Below are 22112 nucleotides of genomic sequence, written 5' to 3'. Positions count from 1 at the left end.
TTTTGTAATCCTTACAATCTCACATTTTATATTTTATAACAACACTCTTATATCTTATAAAAAAAAAATATGAATATAAAATATGAGAATAAATAATAATTGATATATAATATTTTTTTATAAAATAATTATTTTAATTAATTATATTAATAAAATATAATAAAAAATACCTTAAAAATGACTATATATATATAATAACTCTTTTTTATTTTTTTTTAATATGTTTGATTTTGTTGGACTAAAAGTAGGTAAGGTGGGGTTGGGACCCATTCAACGACGGAAAAACATGCTCATCATGTGGCGTGAATGAATGCTATAAAATCTGAATTCAAATTTTGTGAAAGTGAACTCCTCTAAAGTTAAAAAGAGCATTCTCTACAGAGATTCAGCTGTAACAAGCCCCCATGTTTTACTTATCTTTTATCAGTAATTATCAATAATGCTATATATACTTTTAGGGATATAAATTTTACACATTCTTTTTAAATAAAGATGAAATTCATTATTAAAATTTGAGTTTTTTTTTTTATATTTCAGATACCTATTTATTTTAAAGGAAATGTGCAGAAATTCCACATCCTAGACCGTAAATATTATTTCTTATTTTTTTATTATTAAAATGAACTAAAGTTACTATTTATTAATCTTTACTTCATTTTTCATATTTTGGTTTTTAAAGAATTGAATGTGGGCGTTCAATACAAAAATCTTATAAAAAGATTTTATAAATTATAATATATAAGATCTTTTTTATAATATTTCTTTATTGAATAAGTATATAGACATAAAAAGCATAAAGTGCAAGTTTTTCTTTTTTTTTTATTTATTTTAAAGATTGAGAGAATATTAACCAGATTTGGTATTATAATTTTATTATCCAAATTAGCATTACAATTTCAATTCATAAAATATATATATAAGAAAAAAAAATTTACATATAAAGTATTTAAACATCGCATAATTATTTAAAAAAAATAAGTTGATTATTTTAAAAAAATAGTAGGGATGATTATGGGCTTGGTGGGGGTCCAATTCCTAAAATTGCAATGAGAATTTTGTCACTTTGTGGGCTAAAGGACCACGTGGCTGTATATTAGAATATAGTCCTGGTCTGGCTGCTGGGTACACTTTTTTCTCATGAAACTCGTGACTGTGGCTAGTGTTAGGGTGGGTTAGTCAGGAATCATTAGGATTCCACTGTCACGTATCAACATCGGGAAGATTTTACTCTGGACCATATATATTTCTCTCATTTTTTTCCTTTAATTTCTTAAAAATTATAAATATAAAGGTTAGTTTGGACGGCGACAATATCTTAAGTATTTTTCTATATTTTTAGATATTTATTTTTTAAATATCATTCATATATAAAATATTTTTTTAATTTTAAATATATATTTTTTTCATCTAATCATTATAAATTTCACAAACTTTCAAACAAAATATAAAAAATAATACAAATTTTTCAAATTGTATAACAATAATTATATTAAATAATTATATTTAAATAATTTTTACTTTACAATTTTTTATTCAATTTTTTTTTCATTCATTTGTCAAAATTGAATAAAATATCTTAATTCAAACAATTTTATTATTCTTTACAAACCATTTAATTATTATTCACTTGTATTCTTAAATATTGTAAGTATCTCAATCTAGTACTAAAACTATCATATTTAAGATTCTTAACTCATTTAATCTAATTGTTAGAATATTAATTTTTAATATTATTATATTTTGAGAGAAATATTATACATCAGTTACTATTTATTCTAACACTTCACACCTATATTTTTTTCCATAAGTTGTGGCCCGTAAGGATATTTTTTATAAGATATGTGGTATGGGATAATGAATAGTAACTGATAAGAATAATTTTTTTATTTTAATATTTAAAAAATTAAATTATTTATTATATTTTATATACAAATTTAAAAAAATTTACTTATTAAATGAAATGAGATAGAACGGTTGTTTTTTATACAAACCGACCTTTAGTCCTAAGAACACTCTCAATAGATTAGCTAAAACTAAATGACATTTTTATGAATGTAAGAAAAATTTAATTTTTACATATTTCATTCACATAAATCTCCACATTGGAATATCTATTTTTTCATTATATAATAAAAAAATAATATAACATTAATTTGGTTTTGGTTATTCAGATTAAATCTCCACATTAGATTATCTATTTATTCATTATATAGTAATGAATAACTAATAATTTTAAAAATATTTAATTTTTTAATTTTATCATATTTTATTATTCAACCTATTATATATTAATTAATAATCATATTCTTATTAATTAATATATCACTAACTCAAATTAATATACCAATTGTGATCAAATATATTATAGAAATAAATTAAGAGATAAATAATTAATAAAATATGTATTTGATGTATATACAATAACCTTTAAATTTTAAAAAAAATTTAAACGTTACTGTAATTAAATTTTAAATATTTAAAATTTAATTAATTCATTGTAAGTATATTTTATTTTCTAATAATTAAATATTTAATAAATCTAACTTTTAACTACTCCATTAAATATGTTACTCCATTAAATATGTTGCGAGCCATTTTGCATTCACAGATTGCATTTAATGTTGTAAAACTGTCATGTCCGTCTCTTTTCAATTATATCATAAAATTGCATAGGATTCTAATTACCCTTTTATAGAAAAGACGAAAATAATCCTAATTAATCCTGTACCAATGAGATGGTAGGCAATAGGCACTAGGTCATGAGTTGTTTGCTAGCTAGCTAGCATTCGTCTTTTGTTTTTTGCTTACATTATTTCCATTATTCCTGGTACGTACATCAATTCGTCTTGTATCTTTTATCTTGTTATAAAATTTTTTAAGACCCTCTTTGAAAACAGAACTCAAGAAATATAATTTGATACCAAAAACATTTACAAATCCAACGAGTTTAAAGAAATAAACCAGATCGCCAAATAGAACAAGAATATAAAATAGTAATCAGAAAAAACAAGAAAATAAAGAAAGTAAAGAAATAACACAATTGATTTACGTAATTCGATTATAATGGTCTACGTCCACAACAGAAATGGTCTCGAAGCTTTATTGATGATCAATATCAATAATAGAGAAGCCTCATAACAACTAGTTTATAAAACCCTCGCTCACAAACCAGAAAATCGTACAAATTTTCTCTCTCAGTGAAACCTTAGGTAGAAACCCTAGTTTCGCCCTCTCAAGCTCTCTCTCTCGAAGCCTCTCGATAACAACAGACCAAAAATGAATGAAAAATGAATTAGTGTTACACATATCGTATAACTACAAATATATATCATTAAACATATGCCAACACGTGTCACAATCCTGCAGCTCAACCACTTGATATTTCTCTGATACAGCTCACGAGTCATGGGCTTCTCACTTGATCAACCAGTTCAGCTTCATTAAACTTCAAGGGTCTAGATTTAGTCACTTGTCCATCATTCACTTCTTCACATAAGAAAAATATAAGAAAGACAATAAATAAATGTATTAACACATCATTTACATATATTTTACAAATAATATGTTTCTCTCATAGAAGTGTTGTGATATATGACAATTATGTTTTTGTGATTGTTGGTAATTATTAAAGGAAATAAATATTAAAAATAAATAAATATTTGTTATGGTAGTTATATATATATATATATATATATATATATCATTCTAGACATAAATATATAGTACTATAAAAAACTTATACTCTTGTATCGCAAGTTGAGAATTTATTCATATTAACATATTTGTGGTGATATGCTTTCCCCGTAAAAATTAGTTTTAGTAACGAGTTTTTACTCGCCAAATATAAGAACGACGAAAATTCAAAAAATAGACTTTTCCCATCAAAACTTGAATTGTCGTGGAAAAAAAGTTATACAAATCACATTTTCTTGTAGTGATAATTCAATTATTAAAAAATATATATAAATATATTTATATATATCTCAGTGGAGTTAACTCTTATTTCAGTGCATGAAGTCCAACCATGGCGGCAGAAAATGCAGAATGCTGAAAATGATCTGACCCGTCAAAAGATACGATCGATATTCATCAACGAAACATAAAAAGTAATTTATACTTTCAACCTTCCAATAGATTTCAAATTAAAGCACTAGAAAACTTAATTGGATGCAGATCATGATCATCGATCATCAGAGATGCACGCATGCATGGAGAAATCCTTCATATTCTTATTGGAAAAATGTTTTAATTAGTCATAAAGAGATCAAATAAAAATAAATTTATAAATTAATATAAAATAATATATATACGTATCACATAATGTTATATTAATTTATAAGTTATGTAGTACTTGTCTTTCTTATTCAGCCCAAAACGCATGGCTTACCAAAACGCATGCTGATGAAGACTTTTATTTCCTTGACTTCACAGGCAAGCAAGAAGACTTTCGGTGGTACAAACTTCAAAACTTTGATTCCTTCCACACCAGGCCGCTAGTATCAGAAAGTCGTCGTTTTAGGTTTTTATCAGCACTTTTTGGTATAAAAGAATAAGGTGAACAGCACTATTATTATTCTCCCAAATTTTCAAAGACATGCAGCTTCTTCTTGAAAATATATCTCAGCAACAAACTATTCGTCATGTTTTTCCAGCTCTTTGTTAACAATATATTATTAATGGATCAGTCACTATAAGAAAAACGTATATTTGTAATATTTTTTTTTATAACAAAAAAGATTATTTACGACAAAAAAAATTATTTTAACTGAAAATAATTATTTTACTAAAAATAATTAGTCGCAAATAAATAATTTTTTTATAGGAAATACTCATGACTTCGAACATAAAAACTTATAATTTTGGGTGAAATTAAATACCATTAATGAATTTGGCCCTGGTTAGCTACTTTTGATCTATATGTTTTAGGTCTCGTTTAGATTGAAAAGTGATATCAATTCATCTCATTTCATCATTACAACTTTCTCAAATTGTCACACAAAATGTAATAAACAATTCAAATTTTTTAAATTTTAAAACAATAATAATATTAAAAAATAATATTCTAATAATATTTTATTCAACTTTTATTTCAACCCATTTCATCTTAATTCAACCATACCTTAACTTTTTTTTTTTTTTTTTGTGTTCGAATCTCTAATCTTTTTGTTCAGCTTCCACAAATAATATTTAATTTGACTCTGTATTTCACAGCAAAAAAATCCTAATATATATACTTTGATAAGGCTTTGACCGGCCTCATCATGATTGTCAACACTTGCTGCAAATTCCAATATTTAGCCGACTTTCACTGAGAATATATAAATTATAATATTATTCGCACACCAACCCCCCAAATCCTCCGATCTTTCTTTTTACTTACTTTTCTGAACAAGGAAATTAAAAAAAAAAAAAATCGAATCAAATATATTGAGAAGCTGCTAGCTAAGCCAGTCTTATGTGACGGCATGCATGCATGCATGCATGGGACAATATCGAATATCAAATTCACCCAGTAGTACTTTACACGTACGTAGGACGTACTCAAATATCATCATGCGCGAGTGGAGAAGCTTGGAGCTGACTTCAATGGGAGCACCTGAGTACCGTTGTGCCTTACTTGATTATCAATATTCTGTTCCATGGTTGTTGGCCCTTCTTCCGAAACCTTCCACACCTTCACGGACTCGTCCAAACTGCCACTGTACAAAATCCACCGCTGGTGCTCCTCGGGTACCGTTGATTCGTGATCCTTTCCCACGGCCAAACACTTGACCGGCCCTGTATGGCCCGTCAACACCAACAAGCATGTGTGCTCTGATCCCTCCAATGTCGTCGTTCTCTTCCACACGCATATCCCCATGTCTGCTGATCCGCTAAATACAAGCTTCCCAGCCGTGGCTAAGCACAACACTGCCAGTTTATGGCCTTTCAATACCCCGCCGTGCGACAGAGAGTTTTCGCGCTCCCAGTAGTTAACAAGCCCGTTCGATGAGCCGCTGTAAACTAAGGTGCCTTCAGGATCAACAACCAATGCTGTCACCGCGCACTCTTGCTTCAACAACGTTTGTGAAAAGAAATGCTTCGTTCCCTTCCCTTGTACCTCTCTGCGCCAGACCTTGACGCTACCATCGGCAGAGCCAGTGAACACTAAGCCGTCAAAACCCGCTACCAAGGTATTCACGGCGTCGTCATGAGCATTGATTGATTCCAAGCACTTGGAGTCCGAGATTCGCCAGACTTTGAAGGTTTTGTCCCAAGAAGCTGAATAGAGTAGAGATCTATCTTCGCTCAAGCTAAGGCACGAGATGGCATCGTAGTGTTTGATCCATACCACGCTGCGGTGACGCCTCACTTCCACGTAGTTCTTTGGTTTCATCGAGCTTTTGAGATAATCTCCCATGGTTGGAAGCGTGCCTACACGCTTGTGAACGCTTGGATTCTTCGATGACATCTTCCACACTCGGATCCTCCCGTCCTGATGACCCGTAAAGATCATCCTCTTCCCGGCAATGACTATTGCTTTAACCAACCCACTATCCGATTTGAACCCAGAAAACTGTCGTTGATTCTTCCATACCCGGATGTTCTTGCTATCGGACCCAGTATACAACAAGTCCCCTGCGGCTGCCAGTGAGTATATATGGCCTTCTTCCCGGACCAGCGAGCCGAGGAGTGCGTTGCCCGAGACATCTGAGGAAGGATTATGCTGATCATGACCAGGATGAGGAGCACTCATGTGGCATGACCATGGGGACTCGGTTAAAGGAGACGTGGACGTCGTCGAAGGCTCGTAAGCACCAGAACTGTTGTCCAACACCATTAGAGGGTCGGTGACGTCGTAGTCAGGAGCCGGAGCACTCTCCGACTGGACCGAAGCGTTGCTCATGCTCGGACGACTAATATTATAGCGATCACCGCCCTCCTCCTGATCACAGCCATCATCCGGATTATCCGGATTCTTGAGCCTGCCAAATTTTTGCCCATGTTTGCTTCCCTCTTGATCCGAGAATATCCGGCGCCCTCTTGACGTGCTTCTCAGTTTATGCATCTCTCACCAGTATATATATTGCACAAAAAGAACAATAACAAGAAAAAGTTGGATTCTTGTATGACACTAGTGTGTGTATATATATATATATATATGTGTGTGTATGTTTTTCGATATAATATACTAAAAAGAATAAAGAGGAAAACCAGACATTAAGAAAATCGAAAGCTTGAAGAATAAAGAACAGCTTATAGCGATGGCCAGAGAGAGAGAGAGATAGCGACAGGGAGGTAGGAATTTGTAATACGAGAAATTTCTGTTGGGCGGTTGGGTGGGTGCTTTTGTGCGGTACTTAAGGTTTTTTCCTTGTAAACAACATTTTTTTTCTCTGTAGTAACTTTGTGATTGCTAGAATTCCCAATCATATTAGGCCACGCCGATGTGCTACCTGACCTTTGGACAGGCAGAAAGCTGTGGAATTACGAGTCTCCGGTGAGACAAACAGTGTCCGGTTCCTCACGATAATCGAGGCACCGGAGTTTGTTTGGTTTTACAGATCAAACTGACGTTTGAAGATTCTTAAGAAGAAGAACCGGAAGACGAAAAATATTGGACTTCTATTAATTTGTACAAGGAAAATTTGTCATTTGACCTGGTCTATGTCCTAAATTTAATCATTTGACTCCTGCATAAATGTGGTAAAGAGGATTTTTAGGGGTTAATTCCGTAATAAGCCGATCGCGCGAGCCCAATATTTTTTTTTATAAGAGTAAGAATCCATTATGATCTCCCATTGTGAGACATTTTTTAAACAAATTTGGATAAATTTGAAACTTATAATACAAAAAATATTATCTTTTTAATGATAAATTCAATTTTTTTTTTTTTAAAAAAAAAAAACACGTCGTATTTACACATGATCCTAAGTTGTAAGCAGCTACGTTAATAGCACTTGTGCATAAGTGTTTGTCTCCATAGCACGATTCTTATTTAAGTAATTAATATAAAAAAATCATTTAAATTACATCACATGACAAACATACCAGATGATAAAACTTAAAAAAGAAATATTATTTATTTTTCATTTCTAATAATTAACAGATTTGGTAAGAATATTGATAAAAATTCTTCCACGAGTTAAAGGGGTAGTACTGTCAAATTCGATCAGGTTAATTATCAAACCATTTTATTATTGATAAGTTCGGTTCGAATGAACTGATCATATATATATAGATGACCAACATGGCACAAAAGATGGCTAGCTTTTCTACTCCTACTTTCCATTTGTATTTCCTTTCTTACCCATATTCAATGATATTTGAACACAATTGTAAAAAGCTGATCTATTTTCATGTAATCTCTTTTTCTTAGGGTGGATTTAATCCAATTACTAAAATTTCTATGGAATTAGGTATCATATTAAGACTAATGTTCGATGTAGTTTTAGAGTGTATAATATAACGCCCCGGTCCATAAAGGATCAGAGAGTTACTCATTGTCACTCAAAATCATTTTTCAACCATATAGTTATAGACTCCAAAGTTTTCAATGACACGTACAACTCACTGTTTCAGAATATCGACTACTCCAATAAGATTAATCTAAACATCACAAAAATCTCAAATTTAATATCAACCTTCCAAGATACTAAGTCAGCAAAGCAAAATAGAACTATGGAATAAAATTTTCCAAAAACCAAAATACCATCTTTGTACTCAATCCACTATGCTCAAGTAACTTTATACAAGATTTCTAGTCTTGATCCCAGGTGTACCATCAAAATTATCTGAAAAATGTTATGGAGATAAGGGGTGAGTTATCAACAACTCATTAAGCAGAAAACATATACTAGTATGTAAACATGAGCATTTTCAGAAAGTTTGGTATACATAAACAAAACATTTCATTTTCATATGCAGATCTCATAAACGTGTTATTAGAAAATCAGAGCGACTTTTCAATCTTTTCATACTTAAAAACCAACTGTTCATATTCAAATATCATTTTCATATTCAAAGACCATTTTCATATTTAAAAACCATTTTCATATTAAAAAAGATTTGACATAACATAACTGAACATCTTCATCTTATCGTATCGTATCGTATCATATTATATCATATACTATGTTTAACCCTTGTGGTAGGATTGTGCTATCCCTGGTGGCCAAACCAGGCAGTATCATGTTGTGAAACTCTTCCCTTTATTTATTCTCGTAGCCCCGAGTATGCACACATGAAAAAACATATAAAAGATCACTTTGTTTCTAAAGTGGGTGCACTCATATCATATCATGTCATGTTATGTTAGTACCAATCATATCATGTGAACCAGTATCATCATATCATAATCATATTCAAAATCAAAATCAAAATAGATAAGTATGCCAAAGGTTTTTCTTATCCATATCATATCAAATCACGTGCCGAACACATTCATATCATTTTCAAATGATCAATAACAAATCCAAAACATTTCATATCACATGTATAAAAATCTCAATTTTCATATTCGCTCTTTTGCACATTTCATAAACATGTCAAATATTGCTCATGTCCACACTATTCGTGTCAAAAAATATTTTTCACTTTCATATAGATTTTCATGAGTGAATGCAAAACACATATATACTGAGATTATTTTCATGTTTTCTTTTAAAAACATATCATGCATATTTTACAAACCAACCTCAGTTCATTTTTCTTTTTATACAAATTTAGCATATGAACCCCGCTTGCTTGGACTTTTTAGTTTCTCTAAATTTCCTCACAACAGTGTTAAGGGGATATCAATCGTCACCTAAAGAAAATTCACGTAACTTGGGTAAATTTTCAATTGGACTTGTGCTTCCCAATTGCACCTTAAATACTTAAATAACCTATTTTAAATCCTCAAAACCTCTAACCTTAAACTACCATCACTTCCCAAAATTCAATGATATCCACTTAATTTCTCTGACTAAGACATTAAATTCTAAAATATTTAACACTGAAATCTAATTATAAAATTTAATATTATTTAATATAATTATACCAAAAAAAAATCTATTACAATAAACAATAAAATTTCATTTAATAAAAATAGACCAGATTAGATTTAAAGCGTTCAAAATAAAACTACACAGTTACTGTTTACTTCTGAAATCAATTTAAAAAAATTAATGCTTAACAACACAATTTAAATCCCTTAAATATTTACTGTAAAAATGAGTTTTCTAGACTATTTTGAAGTAAAATTGAGTGTAGATAAAATGTAAAGTCCAATACATAAACAAAACAACCAAAACCCAATTGTAAAAATAAGGGCATAAACGTAATATCAGTTTCAAGCTCCCCCTTTACTAGAGATAGAAAATATTTCTATTTTGTAAAACAAACTTCACTACGCAGAGAGGAGCCATGCACGAATCCTTACCGTGAGGCTACTTGTGGTAGCGGTCTAGGTGGATCTCGACGATGGCACGACTGGGTTCAACGGTGGTAGGTCATTGTGGAAGACAGAGATATTGATGTGAGAGAGAGAGTAAGAGAGTGAGAGAGACTACGCGAGAGAATGAGAGAACACTACGTGGGGAGAGAGGAAACTCATTGTGAGGGAGGCAGTGAGGAGCTCACTAGTGGCTGAGCTGAAGTCTACTAGTGAGAGAGAGAATCACGTAGAAAGCATGAGAGTTGCGTTACCGAGAGGGGTGGAGATATTGCGTGATGGTGGCTCACGGCAGCTCTTGGTTGGGCATGGTTGTTCTAGGTGGTGCATCGGGAGTATCGCGGTGGTTGCATGGTCATTGAATGGAGGAGGTTGGCTGTGTGGTGGTCGAGCGGAGTGTCACGTCCATGGTTGTTGCTCTGTTTGAGAATGGAAAACAATGGTGGTTTTCTTTGGGTGTTAACCGAAAGGTATGCAGCTCACGGTGGTGTTAACTGTAGTGGTCAGTGGTTTGCAGGGGCATCTCACGGTGACATCGTGGTGGTGTAGGGCTGAGGTTTAGGATGTGGGCTTGCGATTTTTGTCATGCGGGGTGATCTCAGCACGATGGTTTCCATTCGAAGTTATTGTGCAGCAAGATGGTGGCGGCGTTGCCGTTTATGACAAGGGAAGTTGGGTCTATAGTAAAAATATATATTGTTTAAAGTAAATTTTTTATTTATTAACTTTTTTTTAAAATGAATGTGCGATACTTGCAAACTCTAAAATTGCAAATATCACTTCTTTAATATTAAATCACATACTATGGACCTTTTATTAATTTTCACCATCCAACCACAATTATTGATCAAATGGCACCAACACTTATTAGTTGTGGACTATGAGTTTGAATGTTGTCATCTGGCCTCTTCAATTCAGATGTTGAAATTAAGGTTTTGTTTACAAACTGAGAGAGTTGAGAATATCTAATTTCATCTCACGGCTTCTCATAATTTTATTCTCAAATATCATTTAAATACAAAACATTTTTTAATTTCAAAATTTACAAATTTTCATCTAATTATTACCCAATCATCACAAAATTTTCAAATTTTCAAACAAAATATAAAAAATAATACAGCTTTTTCAAAGTTAAAAACAAAAATAATATTAAAATTTGTTATTCAAACAATTTTTTAATTTTACAATATTTTCATTCAACTTTTTCTGTCCCATTTTTTAAAATCTAATAAAAGATTAAAATTCAAACCATTTTAGGACTATTCACAAATTATTTTATTATTATTTGTATAATCTCATATAATCTTTTTATCCAAATATGCCTAGTCAATTATAGAAAAAAGGTCGACATAACACGTAATCCAAAATTTATATCTTACAATTAAATTTAAATCATTGTCGTGGTATAGGTATTTTCATTAGAGGTGTGTATATAGCTGGTTAATATATTTACATATATATATATATATTTAACTCAAGAAACATATTTATCATTAAATCAGGAAACATTACATCATGAGTTGTCTTTCAAAACAAGACTATAAATAACATAAGGACACTCTTCCATCCATCAATCACCACCTTGCTGTTTTAATGCAAACTTGTCTAATTGGTGTGCCTTCCACAAAGCTCCACTGCTTTCCACAGAGCCATGCTTTCAGCTATGATTGATTGATTCGCCAAATTGAGGATTCACCTTTACTTTTTCTTTTCATTGCCTGTGCCAGGTGTAAACCTATCAATTTTGCTGTAATTTAAAATGTGTTTATTTTCTCCCCCGATTCTGCTTTAGGCATATTTCATATATGTATTAGTTGAAGTACTTCATCCTTCTCAAATATCTCAGCATTAAGAGGCTCATTCCATTCCTTTAGTTTCATCCTTCTCAAATATTATTGATCATTTATTTTATTATTATTGTCTAACGTAATGTTAAATAAATTTTTATCATCTACTATTTATTATTAAATTATTTGATAATAATTAATACACTAGAGATATTTATCCCGTTTAAATTAAGAGACGAGATGATTTATGAATAATAATGAGATTTATGAATTAAAATTTATAAATAATAATGAATAATAATAAAATTTATGAATTGAAATTTATAAATAATAGTGAATAATAATGAGAATCTCTCAATCTAAACAATATAAAGCAAGTGTAATTTTATTTATGAAAAAATTTATTTATTATCTATTTTTTTTATTATTCGTTCATCATTTCATGATGTAATATTAAAAAATAAATTTATAAATAAAATATAATAAATAATTTTTAAATATCTAATGACATATTATAAAATAATAAAAAAATAATAAAAATTAAAATGATGAGTAATATTATTCTTTTATTTATATCCGTCCATCTGCAGCTCGACATGTGTACTCGGAGTCGGCGATCATATATACTTCCATCGGTCGGAAAGGTTCCCGCCGTTTTACTCACATAGTCGGCAACTCCTGTTTTTTTTTTTTCCCTCTCCGACAGGGCAAAATTTTATCTGCTTGTGTCCCAAGAAAGATTCAAAGCCATGACCATGAACGAAAGCTACTAATTTCCTGCGCTTCAAATAGACCCTACCCAGGTAATGTTCTTGGACAGCATAATCCAACGGAGACTAGCGTCTCTATTGCAGCCATGGCTGCGAGAAGAGCCGGAGTTGGAAGTCAAATTAGGGTTTATAAATTCTCAGGCGGTCGCGAAGGACTTGCGCTTCGATACTTCGGTTCTCAACCAGCTCTTCGACGAGCCCTCTCGTCTTTCCTTCAAAGAGGTCACCGTCGAACGCTTGAGCTTCTGGTTCTCGAATTGGTATGTCCCCGCCTTCAAGATCGAACTTCAAGGCGTCCATGTGACTCTATCACCTGGGTGAGTTATTCTACTTCCTATTGACGTGCGTTTGCGTATCTCTACAATTGTAGGAATGCATGTGTCAAATTTGGATGTTTTAATTCTGATTGTGTAATTGATATTTTGGAATTTTACTCGAAGGGAGGTGAAGGAAGAGGGACGTTCGAGAAGGGCGCGGGAACCAAAGGATACGTTTTCCGTGGCTATGAAGGAGAAGCTTTCCATGCTTGATCCTGAGGTATTCACGTTCCATTTGTTTTGCTTTCTGATTTCTAGTCTCTTACAAAGATGTAAAAAGTGATTGCATTATTTCAGACATGTGCCCTATAGGTATTGAAGTTTACAATTCGGATGCTTAGTAGAGTTATAGACTCATAGTGACTAAAGAGGGACAAAAGATTCTTGAAATGCGTAACGAGTTTCATGTGGGGCTATTGGGTTTTGGGAGAGTTTGCATATGTAGTGTAGTTAACTCACATATGTAAATTAAAACTTTACTTATTTATCATTCTCCCTGATTTTTTTTACTGCATTTCAGGGTAGTGCTTTGCATGACATTCTTGAAAGGATCTTTGCCACCAAGCCTTCAAGAAATCGGTTTAATACATCTTTTTTTATTCTTATGCTCAAATACTGTCAACTTCAGATGCATAATATCAGTGTGAATGTGGAGTTCCCCATCTTGAATGATTCATTTATGTATTTGTCAAAAATAAAGGAGTTCAATGCAGAATCTCAATGTCTCCCTCATGGCTGTCTTGCTAGGGGTATTTTTGGTGCAATTTTTATACCTTTGAAAAAGATCACTTATATTGTCAATGGTAGTGGTTTCGAGATTGGCTGCAAGAGAAAAGATCAAATTAACCGCGTGCTACTGTCAAAAGATCTGTTTGCTCAAATCAATTTGGATGATCTTCATCTCGTGGACTTCATTCTTAGGGTTCCAGAATTAAGCTTGTTTTTTTTCTCCAGCTGATGTTTCTATGTATTCAGCATTGGGTAAAATATCTCCCAAAGAACCTAAGCATGCTAGAGATGGTAGACAACTCTGGAAATTAGCTGCAAGCAAAGTTGGCCATGGAACTTCAGCTCCCAGATTCTCATTACATAAACTTGTTATTGTTGCTTGTCTCTGGCTACATTATGTCAATGCATACGAGCATATATTGTCACTAATTGGATATCCTGCCAACCACATTTTAGAAAGATCTTGTACTGAGATATCCAAGGATAAAATGGTTTCGAGTTCTGTTTGTTACCATTGGAAGTTGATCACTGATGTTGAGAAAGAGCTGCCTGCTGAAGCTATTTCACAGGCACGGCGAGTCGCCCGTTACAGAGCAGCATCCAGTGTACAATGTGTCAAAGAAACCAACAATGAATCTGTTGTTGATAATCACTTTAAGTTTATTTCCAAGATCCTTCATCTACTAGCATTTATTTTGAAACTCATATGCAACATGTTCCTAGTAGTTGCAAAATTATTATGTTTGAGGAAAGTTTTGGCTCAAGAGCCAAAAAATGATGGGCACTGTGGACCTATCTCTGAAGATCCATATTCACGCAGTTGCTTCATTTTGAACCTTGGGAAAATTTTAATCACTATCTGTCAAATGGAAGAAATTCAACCTTCTGTAAATGAGAAGTTAAAATCACATATCGGGATCTCTTATTCCGATCTCTTTTTGTTCTCTCTTTCAATTGATGAAGTGTTACTAGTATATGGACAAAAAACTTGTGAACAGTCTTTCTTTTTATCCTGTGGGCAATTGAAGATTAACTCATCATCTTCTATGGGGGCTTCCCTTAGGAAGGCCAAGTCAGAAAATCATTCCAGTTCTACAAAACAACATAGGAAGCCGAAGGAGAGAGTTAATAATCTTTCTATTTTGTGGTCTGAGCCTGCACAAAAGTTCCTCCTTCCAGAAACTAGTCACTCTGGCTCTGGTGCTGCTGATGAATCTACTTGCAGACCGATTCTGGAAAACTTTCTGGAAGAAATGTGGTTGAGTTGGGAAAGAGCTTGTGTGAAATTTGAAGAAAGTCATATTGCATATTCAGAGAATCCAAGCCTTCTCTGTGAGATCAAAAACTTTTTGATATATTCTGGAGCCAGGAACCCATATTCTGGATCTTTGAAATGCAGTTTGATACTAGGAAAGCTGAATTTGGCTTTGGAATATTCATCAATATTATCAATATATCTGCTTCTTATGCATACACAAGGTGCCTTAAGCTGGGCCGAGGACCGTGGGAGAGCAAGAATTCTTTCAGATTCTTCACGAAGCGTAGATGAACAACCAGAAATCAGGATGGATAGTAAATACAAGTACAATGGTAGCAGACTGAAGACAGCCTTGCTTAGAGTGCTTCCTGAAAAAAATGTTCAACTTGGGATACTTATAACTGGTCCTCACATCCGCATGTCATTGAGAAAGGAATTTGATGATATGAATAAAAACGTGAGCCATACAGTAAATCAGGATGATTTTCACCTTGCTTTTGATGTTCATAACATTGAAGTTGCTGTTTGGCCAACTTCCAGAACTGATCTGGCATCATTGGTTGGGCCTCAAGGTTCTGATGATGCTGAAAAGAAATGTCTCTTGTTTAAAGAGCCTCATATTATTGATATTCCTAAATCAAATAATGAAAAGTATGTGTCTCATGGTTGTATTTCACTTGTTTCATATTTGCAATTTAATGGTTTAAATGCTTATGTGGAGGACTCAGTGAAGGTACAACAAAGTCAAATTTTGGAATCAAAGCCCATGACACTCCAGTTATCGTCTTTCAGGTAGAATTGTGGTATCAAGTTTTGCGTTTCTTTTTCTCTGCACCATTTTCATATTTATTATTGGTGGTCTGTTTTAGATTATTTGAAACTTTCTTTCAAAACTTATCTCAAGAAAAGAAAAAAAACTTAAGGCTATGATGTTTTATTTAAGAGTTCTTCTACTCATTATCCCTACACCACACACCTGCATGGGAAAAAATAAAAAATAAAAAGATAAAAAATAAAAGCAGGCGAGTGGTGTAAGGATGATGACTAGAATTTTTCTTTATTTAATTTTATTAGATTCTCATTTTAAATATAGTTATCAAGGGTTCTAAGCAATGTTTTGAATACCGTACCGGACAGCGTACCGGTCAAGGCACTGAAACGAAATATTTCGGTACCGGTACCGTTTCGGGATAGCGTTTCGGGATAACGTTTCGGGATAGTCGATCTATAAATAAATTATATATATAAATATATATAAAAATTATATTCTAAAATAATAGTCTATATATAAATAAATTATATACAAATACATATATATATAAATTATAAATAGTCTAGTCTGAATTGAGGGTTAAAAAATAAGTTTGTAGTTTGAAAAAACGAAAAAAAAAAAAAAAAAAAACACAGGCCGAAATATCGGCCGGTACTGGCCGAAATATAGGCCGGTACAGGCCGAAATTGAGGCCGGTATGACCGGTACCGGCCGGTACGGCCGGTATTTTGGCCGGTACGGAACAGGTATAGTACCTGTACCGGCCGGACGGCCGAAACGAAAAATTTCGGCCGTACCGGCCGGTACGGTACGAAATTTAAAACTTTGGTTCTAAGTGCATTCAGGATATTTCTTTGTAGGATTTTTATAAGTTGTGATTATTTGTGAAAAGGAAAAAATCAACTGAAAAATAAAGTTTGTCAAAGAGATAACACATTTTCATTCTAAGTTGAAATCTCTTAATTTGGAACTCCTAATTAGGTCAACTAGTGTTATAATCTTTCTTATCTTTTTATCAATTTGAAGAGCACAGCATAATTGCATTTTATTTTGACGAAGTAACATTTAAAGACTTCATGAAAGAGTTATTTTTTGTCATTTTCTGATCCTTTTCTTTTTGTGCAATCTTTCTGGACTGATTTATCTGTCAAATCCTAGCTAAAATCTTACTTCTGATCTTTTTCTTTTTGTGCAATCTTTCTGGACTGATTTATCTGCCAAATCCTTGCTAAAAGCTTACCTCTTCTGTTTTTTTTTCTTGATCATGGTATCATGGCATTGGCAGAAGTTAAAAGACTTTATGCCCATCTCTTCCCCTGAACATCAACCTCTAAAAGGGCAAACTTTGCTGACAAAACCTCCTGTCTGTTCTGATGGTGAAAGAATTATGTTTATGTTGCAGGGAGTATGTTCATTCATTTGGTACAGCTATCGTCGCTTTCTCAGCAGCTTTGTGTGGGACAGCTATGGGATTCTCTGTTTTATCATATATGGACGAGTTATATGTTCTCTTTCAGGTGGTAGTGGTTTTCTATTACCCAATCAAACTTGATAATGTTTCATTATTTTGTCTTAATATAAATGCAAACTAATGTGTACGTTCTTTTTACTGAAAAGATCTGTAATTGAAGTTCAAGTTTTCCATTTCCTTATGTGTGGCGCTCACCTCTTCTTGATGATGAAAGTATTTTTTGATGATGTTTACTATGATACTTGTTATTTGTTAAGTGCATCTTCACCATATTCGTTATTGGAAGCACTCTTTAATCTTAAAATCATATTTGTGGAAGGAAGTAGTTGTTGATGGCCTTTCTTGTGTGTTCAGTCTCAAGATGTTTCGTTGATATAATTTAATATGTTACACCCTTCTTGTACAGTTAGGAATGCGAATTATTAACTTAGCGGCAGGTAATCACTGATCCAAATCAAAGCATCTTTTTTTTGTATGGATTATTTCTTTGGGGAAGATTGTGACCACTAACAGTTTAAGGAAACACCGGATCATTGTTATGGATTGATCTTGTATGTGCAAAAAATAAGGGGAGATGGTTGATCAACTACTTTTACACCATGAGATTGCTAGGAAATCATGGAATGATTTCTTTGATTGGGTAGGATTAGCATGAGTGATGTCTAGAAGGTTGGTGGATTTCCTAGCAAGTTGGAGGGGCTTACACAGTAATTCTCAACTCACAGCAATTTGGAAGATGTTTCCCATTTGTCTGCTCTGGTGCTTTTGGAGGGAAAACATGATAGAAGCTTCGAGGACGGAGTTCGGACTATGGATGAACTCAAGAGTTTTTTTTTTTAACGCTTTACTGTGATGGGCAATTGTAAATATGTAATTGATTTTACTGGTCTAAGTGTCCATGATTTTCTCGTATCTGTGTTAAATCATACTAAGGTGTCTCTCTTGTATATGTCTTGTGTACGTTAATTATGCCTAATTTCGTCATCAATAAAATCCTCTATTACTTACGAAGAAAACATGCTATTTATTATAAAAATAGCAAAACAAGATGTAGCACGTTTAAACAACTGAAAATAAATTATGTTCTCCTGACACCACATCATAATAATTAAAAATTTCTCGGCCCTCAATATGGAACACCTTCCCTCTTCAGGATTGCTGATGATCAGGATGCTTTCATGGCAGATTATTTGGGCAAATCTAGTGGATATTTTACAGTAGAATGTGCATTTTCTTAGAGCTGTCCAGGACTGGGATGTGGATGATATCTCTGAATATTCTAGGTTATATCCTTGGAACATTGGTAGTGTTGAGGTGGATAGGTTGCTATGGATTCCAATTGATGTAATCTAGATTAACCAGAAACTCTTCTGAAGTTTACTTATCAAAAAGGTTGCTATGGATTCACCCAGGGAACAAGAAGTTCACGGTCAGATCCTTGTACATGGTCATGTCAAGTCAATCCCATAACTCTTTTCCTTGGAAGTATATTTGGAGGAGAAAGGTGCCTCTCAATGTTGCTTTCTTTGGTTGGATGGCTTCCCATGGGAAAATTCTGACGACGGACAATCTGAGAAAGCATGGTCTCATTGTATTGGATTGGTGCTATATTTGTAAAAAGAGTAGTGAATCTGTGGATTATTTATTACCTTGCTGTGATGTGGCAAAGGCGTTATGGGATGAGATTTTTAATAGGACTAGTATTGCACGGGTGATGCCTAGGAGGGTGGTGGATCTTCTAGCTTGTTGGGAAGGGGTTTCCAGGGTAACTCCCAAATCGCAGCAGTATGGAAAATGATTCCTCCAAGCCTCATGTGTTGTATTTGGCTTGAAAGGAATGACCAAAGTTTTGAAGACCGGGAATGCTCGTTGGAAGAGCTTAGAAGCTTTTTCTTCCATACCCTATTTCTTTGGGCCTTGCTATTGTTCTTAATGGGGCTAATTTTCATGATTTTCTTGTTTCCTTTTCTAGCTCCTAACTTGTAATTAGGTATTCTCTCTTGTATACTCCATGTGTACTTGGACTATGCCTTGTTATTTGTCTTAATAAAATTTTATTTTACTTAAAAAAAAATTTAATTTCTGTTCATGACACTTAATGGGACTTTACAAGACGTCTCATCGTCTAGATCTGGCTTGTTTGCTCATCCTTATCCTCTTTACTTATGGCATTTGAAAAAAAAGAAAAAACGAATCAAATACTCAGTAAATAGTATGTATTCAGTAAAAATATTTTAACTCAGGACTTAGCTTTGAAAACATTCTCAAACATTTTAGACATTCATGACACGCAAATCAACGAGAAGAAAATAATGTTGAGGGCAGCAAGTCAAGAGTCTCTGACCTATGGGCTGCAGCAGGTTTGGTGGATGGTTTCCAGAACTTCTCCTTGAGTTGTCGATGAATAATGAGAGGGAAAAGGCTGTAGAGGGGTGCGGTACAGTGGGAGAAAGATAGGATGATTTTCTGACAGCTTTTTTCCTTGTTTATAGAGAATTGAGTAATCCCTAGCAACTTACGAGAGGGGTGGCAGATCTTGCTTCCTGGAGGCTTTTCTTCCTTTATTTTATTAAGGCAAGTTTTCCTCTACTCTTTAGGAAATTCAGGAGGCTGGTCTCAGGGTTTTTAGGAAGGTTCCTAGCTCCTACCCTATTTCAATGAAGGGAGTTTCCTACTAGCAGTAAAATGGTTGGCGGCCTTAATTTAAGGCTTTTACGGTGCGGGAATTAATTTGACATATTTTTTACAGTCTTCCTAAATGTGTTGAGTCCTTTTGGAAATCTTTTATACTTGCCTACCATAACAATTTAGTAATTAATGAGGTCAAACCATACTAAAACCAAGCAACAGTCGGATCATAATTAAATATATAAAAATCGAAATTTTTGACTATACTAAATTAGAGTTTTCAGATTCTTGTGTATGAAATAATAGGTACAACTTCAATATTTATGTATTCTCAAATGTGTGGAAAACGTCTCTTGTTACCAAGGTTACAAATTCTAATGGGATAATTGTTGCGTAGAGTATGGAATCAATTTTTTGCTATACAGTAGTTCTTTTGCTGTTGGTCTTTCTGAAGCAGAGAAAATGTTCATAATCTCGCTGAAATTTCTTTTTCTTGTTGATAATCCATTGTCTCTACCTTTCCTCTTTTTAGTCTTCTTGTCCTATTGTCACTTTCAATTTTCTGGAAGTGACCTGGTGGATGTTGAATGTTCTATTAGGCAGGAAGATGGACAGCTGAAAAAGATCTCGGTGGAGGTGGTGAGAACAGATGGACTGGCTATGCCTTGAGGATATATTTTATTCATGATTAGAATCAAACGGCCGCCAAAAGCTTGAAGATTTTATTTAGTTGGGATTGTAGATTTCAATGACCATGGCTTGTGATATTTAACTTAATAAATTCAACACTGTCAATTTCTGTACCCTTAATGTACTTATCATTGCAGGTATTCTTGTTTCAGTTGAAAAGGACTGATAAGTAGGGTAGAGGAGAAATTTTTTGACATTATGTGACTGTTGTTATCATTGACTTCTTCTGTTTTTATTTTTACCTGGGTATGCATATCCTCCATTTTTCTTCACAAATTTGGACTAAAGAAATATTCTTTCTGGCAGGTGGTTGGAAGTTTATCATCTGCAGTATCAGATGTGTATGGTAGCTTCGATCTTATTGGTCCTGCACCTCAAGAATATATCAGGCAAGAGTTTGTGCTTGCTGAACCTGAAAAAGTGGAGATAACAGCAAAAGGAGCTCCCTTGATTTATGATAGTATCCTATTTAGAATCCAGGGGACCTTCAACCTCAAGTCAGTGGATATGGTTATTCATGTTTCTAGGATGAGTGATAATGTGGAGAGTTCTATGAGACTTTTTGATGCTTTAGCTGTTAGAAAGTTGGCTGAGACTGGCTTGTCTGATTGTGGAATTTGGTTATCTGTTAAGCAAACAAGCGTTGAGATATTGGGCAAGGAACAAGTGGAAGTGCTCACTGATTTGTCAGGAGTCCAGTCAGTAATTTTTAGATATCAGAATGAAAGAGGAAAACTTACTGATCACTCTGTACTGAAGGATCTGTTGCTGCAATCTCTTAATTGCTTATATGAAATATCACTTTCTAATTGCATCATTACTTTATGGTTGGCTCCCCCTCCCGAAATTGCATCTTCTTCCTATGGTCTGAGCAACATGGTTGAAAACTCCTCTATGAAAACTGATTCTGAAAGGTCAACTCATTGGTTAGTCATAAATGTTGAACTGGGTGAGATTTCTATGGCAAGAAGCTCTCTAAAGAATGTTCTGGTTGGAGCACATCAGTTGACTAAGCTTCAATCATCTCTTTCTGTTGGCGGGGAATTTCAAACAATCTCGTGGAGAAGTCAGGTGATAATTTGGAGGATAATGTGTTCGGCAGAGATCAATAAGCTTCCTTGTACTTTTTTTGTTGCATCTTTTGATTAATTTGGTCATATGAATGCCCTCAAAACCTTTTCATCTTCATGTTTTATAAATCTTAAATATGGGTGTGCATTATTGAAATGTCATTATACTTAAATCCTTAGTTTCTGATTGGAGTGGAACTTGATGC

At 33.4% G+C, this 22112-nt stretch overlaps 2 protein-coding genes across 2 annotated transcripts in view; one reads left to right on the top strand and one right to left on the bottom strand.

Annotated features, from left to right (window-relative positions):
- Positions 1-5187: 5187 nt before the first annotated feature.
- On the bottom strand, positions 5188-7573 carry LOC121251352 (protein JINGUBANG-like). Its single transcript, XM_041150631.1, has one exon. The coding sequence runs from the start codon at positions 7046-7048 to the stop codon at positions 5552-5554; it is 1497 nt and encodes a 498-aa protein (XP_041006565.1). The 5' UTR covers positions 7049-7573; the 3' UTR covers positions 5188-5551.
- Positions 7574-12799: 5226 nt separating this feature from the next.
- The window catches only part of LOC121240545, a 38068-nt gene continuing 28755 nt past the window's right edge, over positions 12800-22112 (top strand). The window contains 6 exon segments of the mRNA XM_041138005.1: positions 12800-13288; positions 13412-13508; positions 13809-14228; positions 14230-16067; positions 17450-17564; positions 21143-21907. Coding sequence (XP_040993939.1) covers positions 13008-13288; positions 13412-13508; positions 13809-14228; positions 14230-16067; positions 17450-17564; positions 21143-21907 — 3516 coding nt within the window. The 5' untranslated portion in view covers positions 12800-13007.

This window comes from Juglans microcarpa x Juglans regia, chromosome 1D (genome assembly GCF_004785595.1).
Source record: "Juglans microcarpa x Juglans regia isolate MS1-56 chromosome 1D, Jm3101_v1.0, whole genome shotgun sequence".
Lineage (NCBI taxonomy): Eukaryota > Viridiplantae > Streptophyta > Magnoliopsida > Fagales > Juglandaceae > Juglans > Juglans microcarpa x Juglans regia.
Note: the sequence above shows the minus strand (reverse complement) of the source record. Positions and strands in the feature narration are given on the sequence as shown.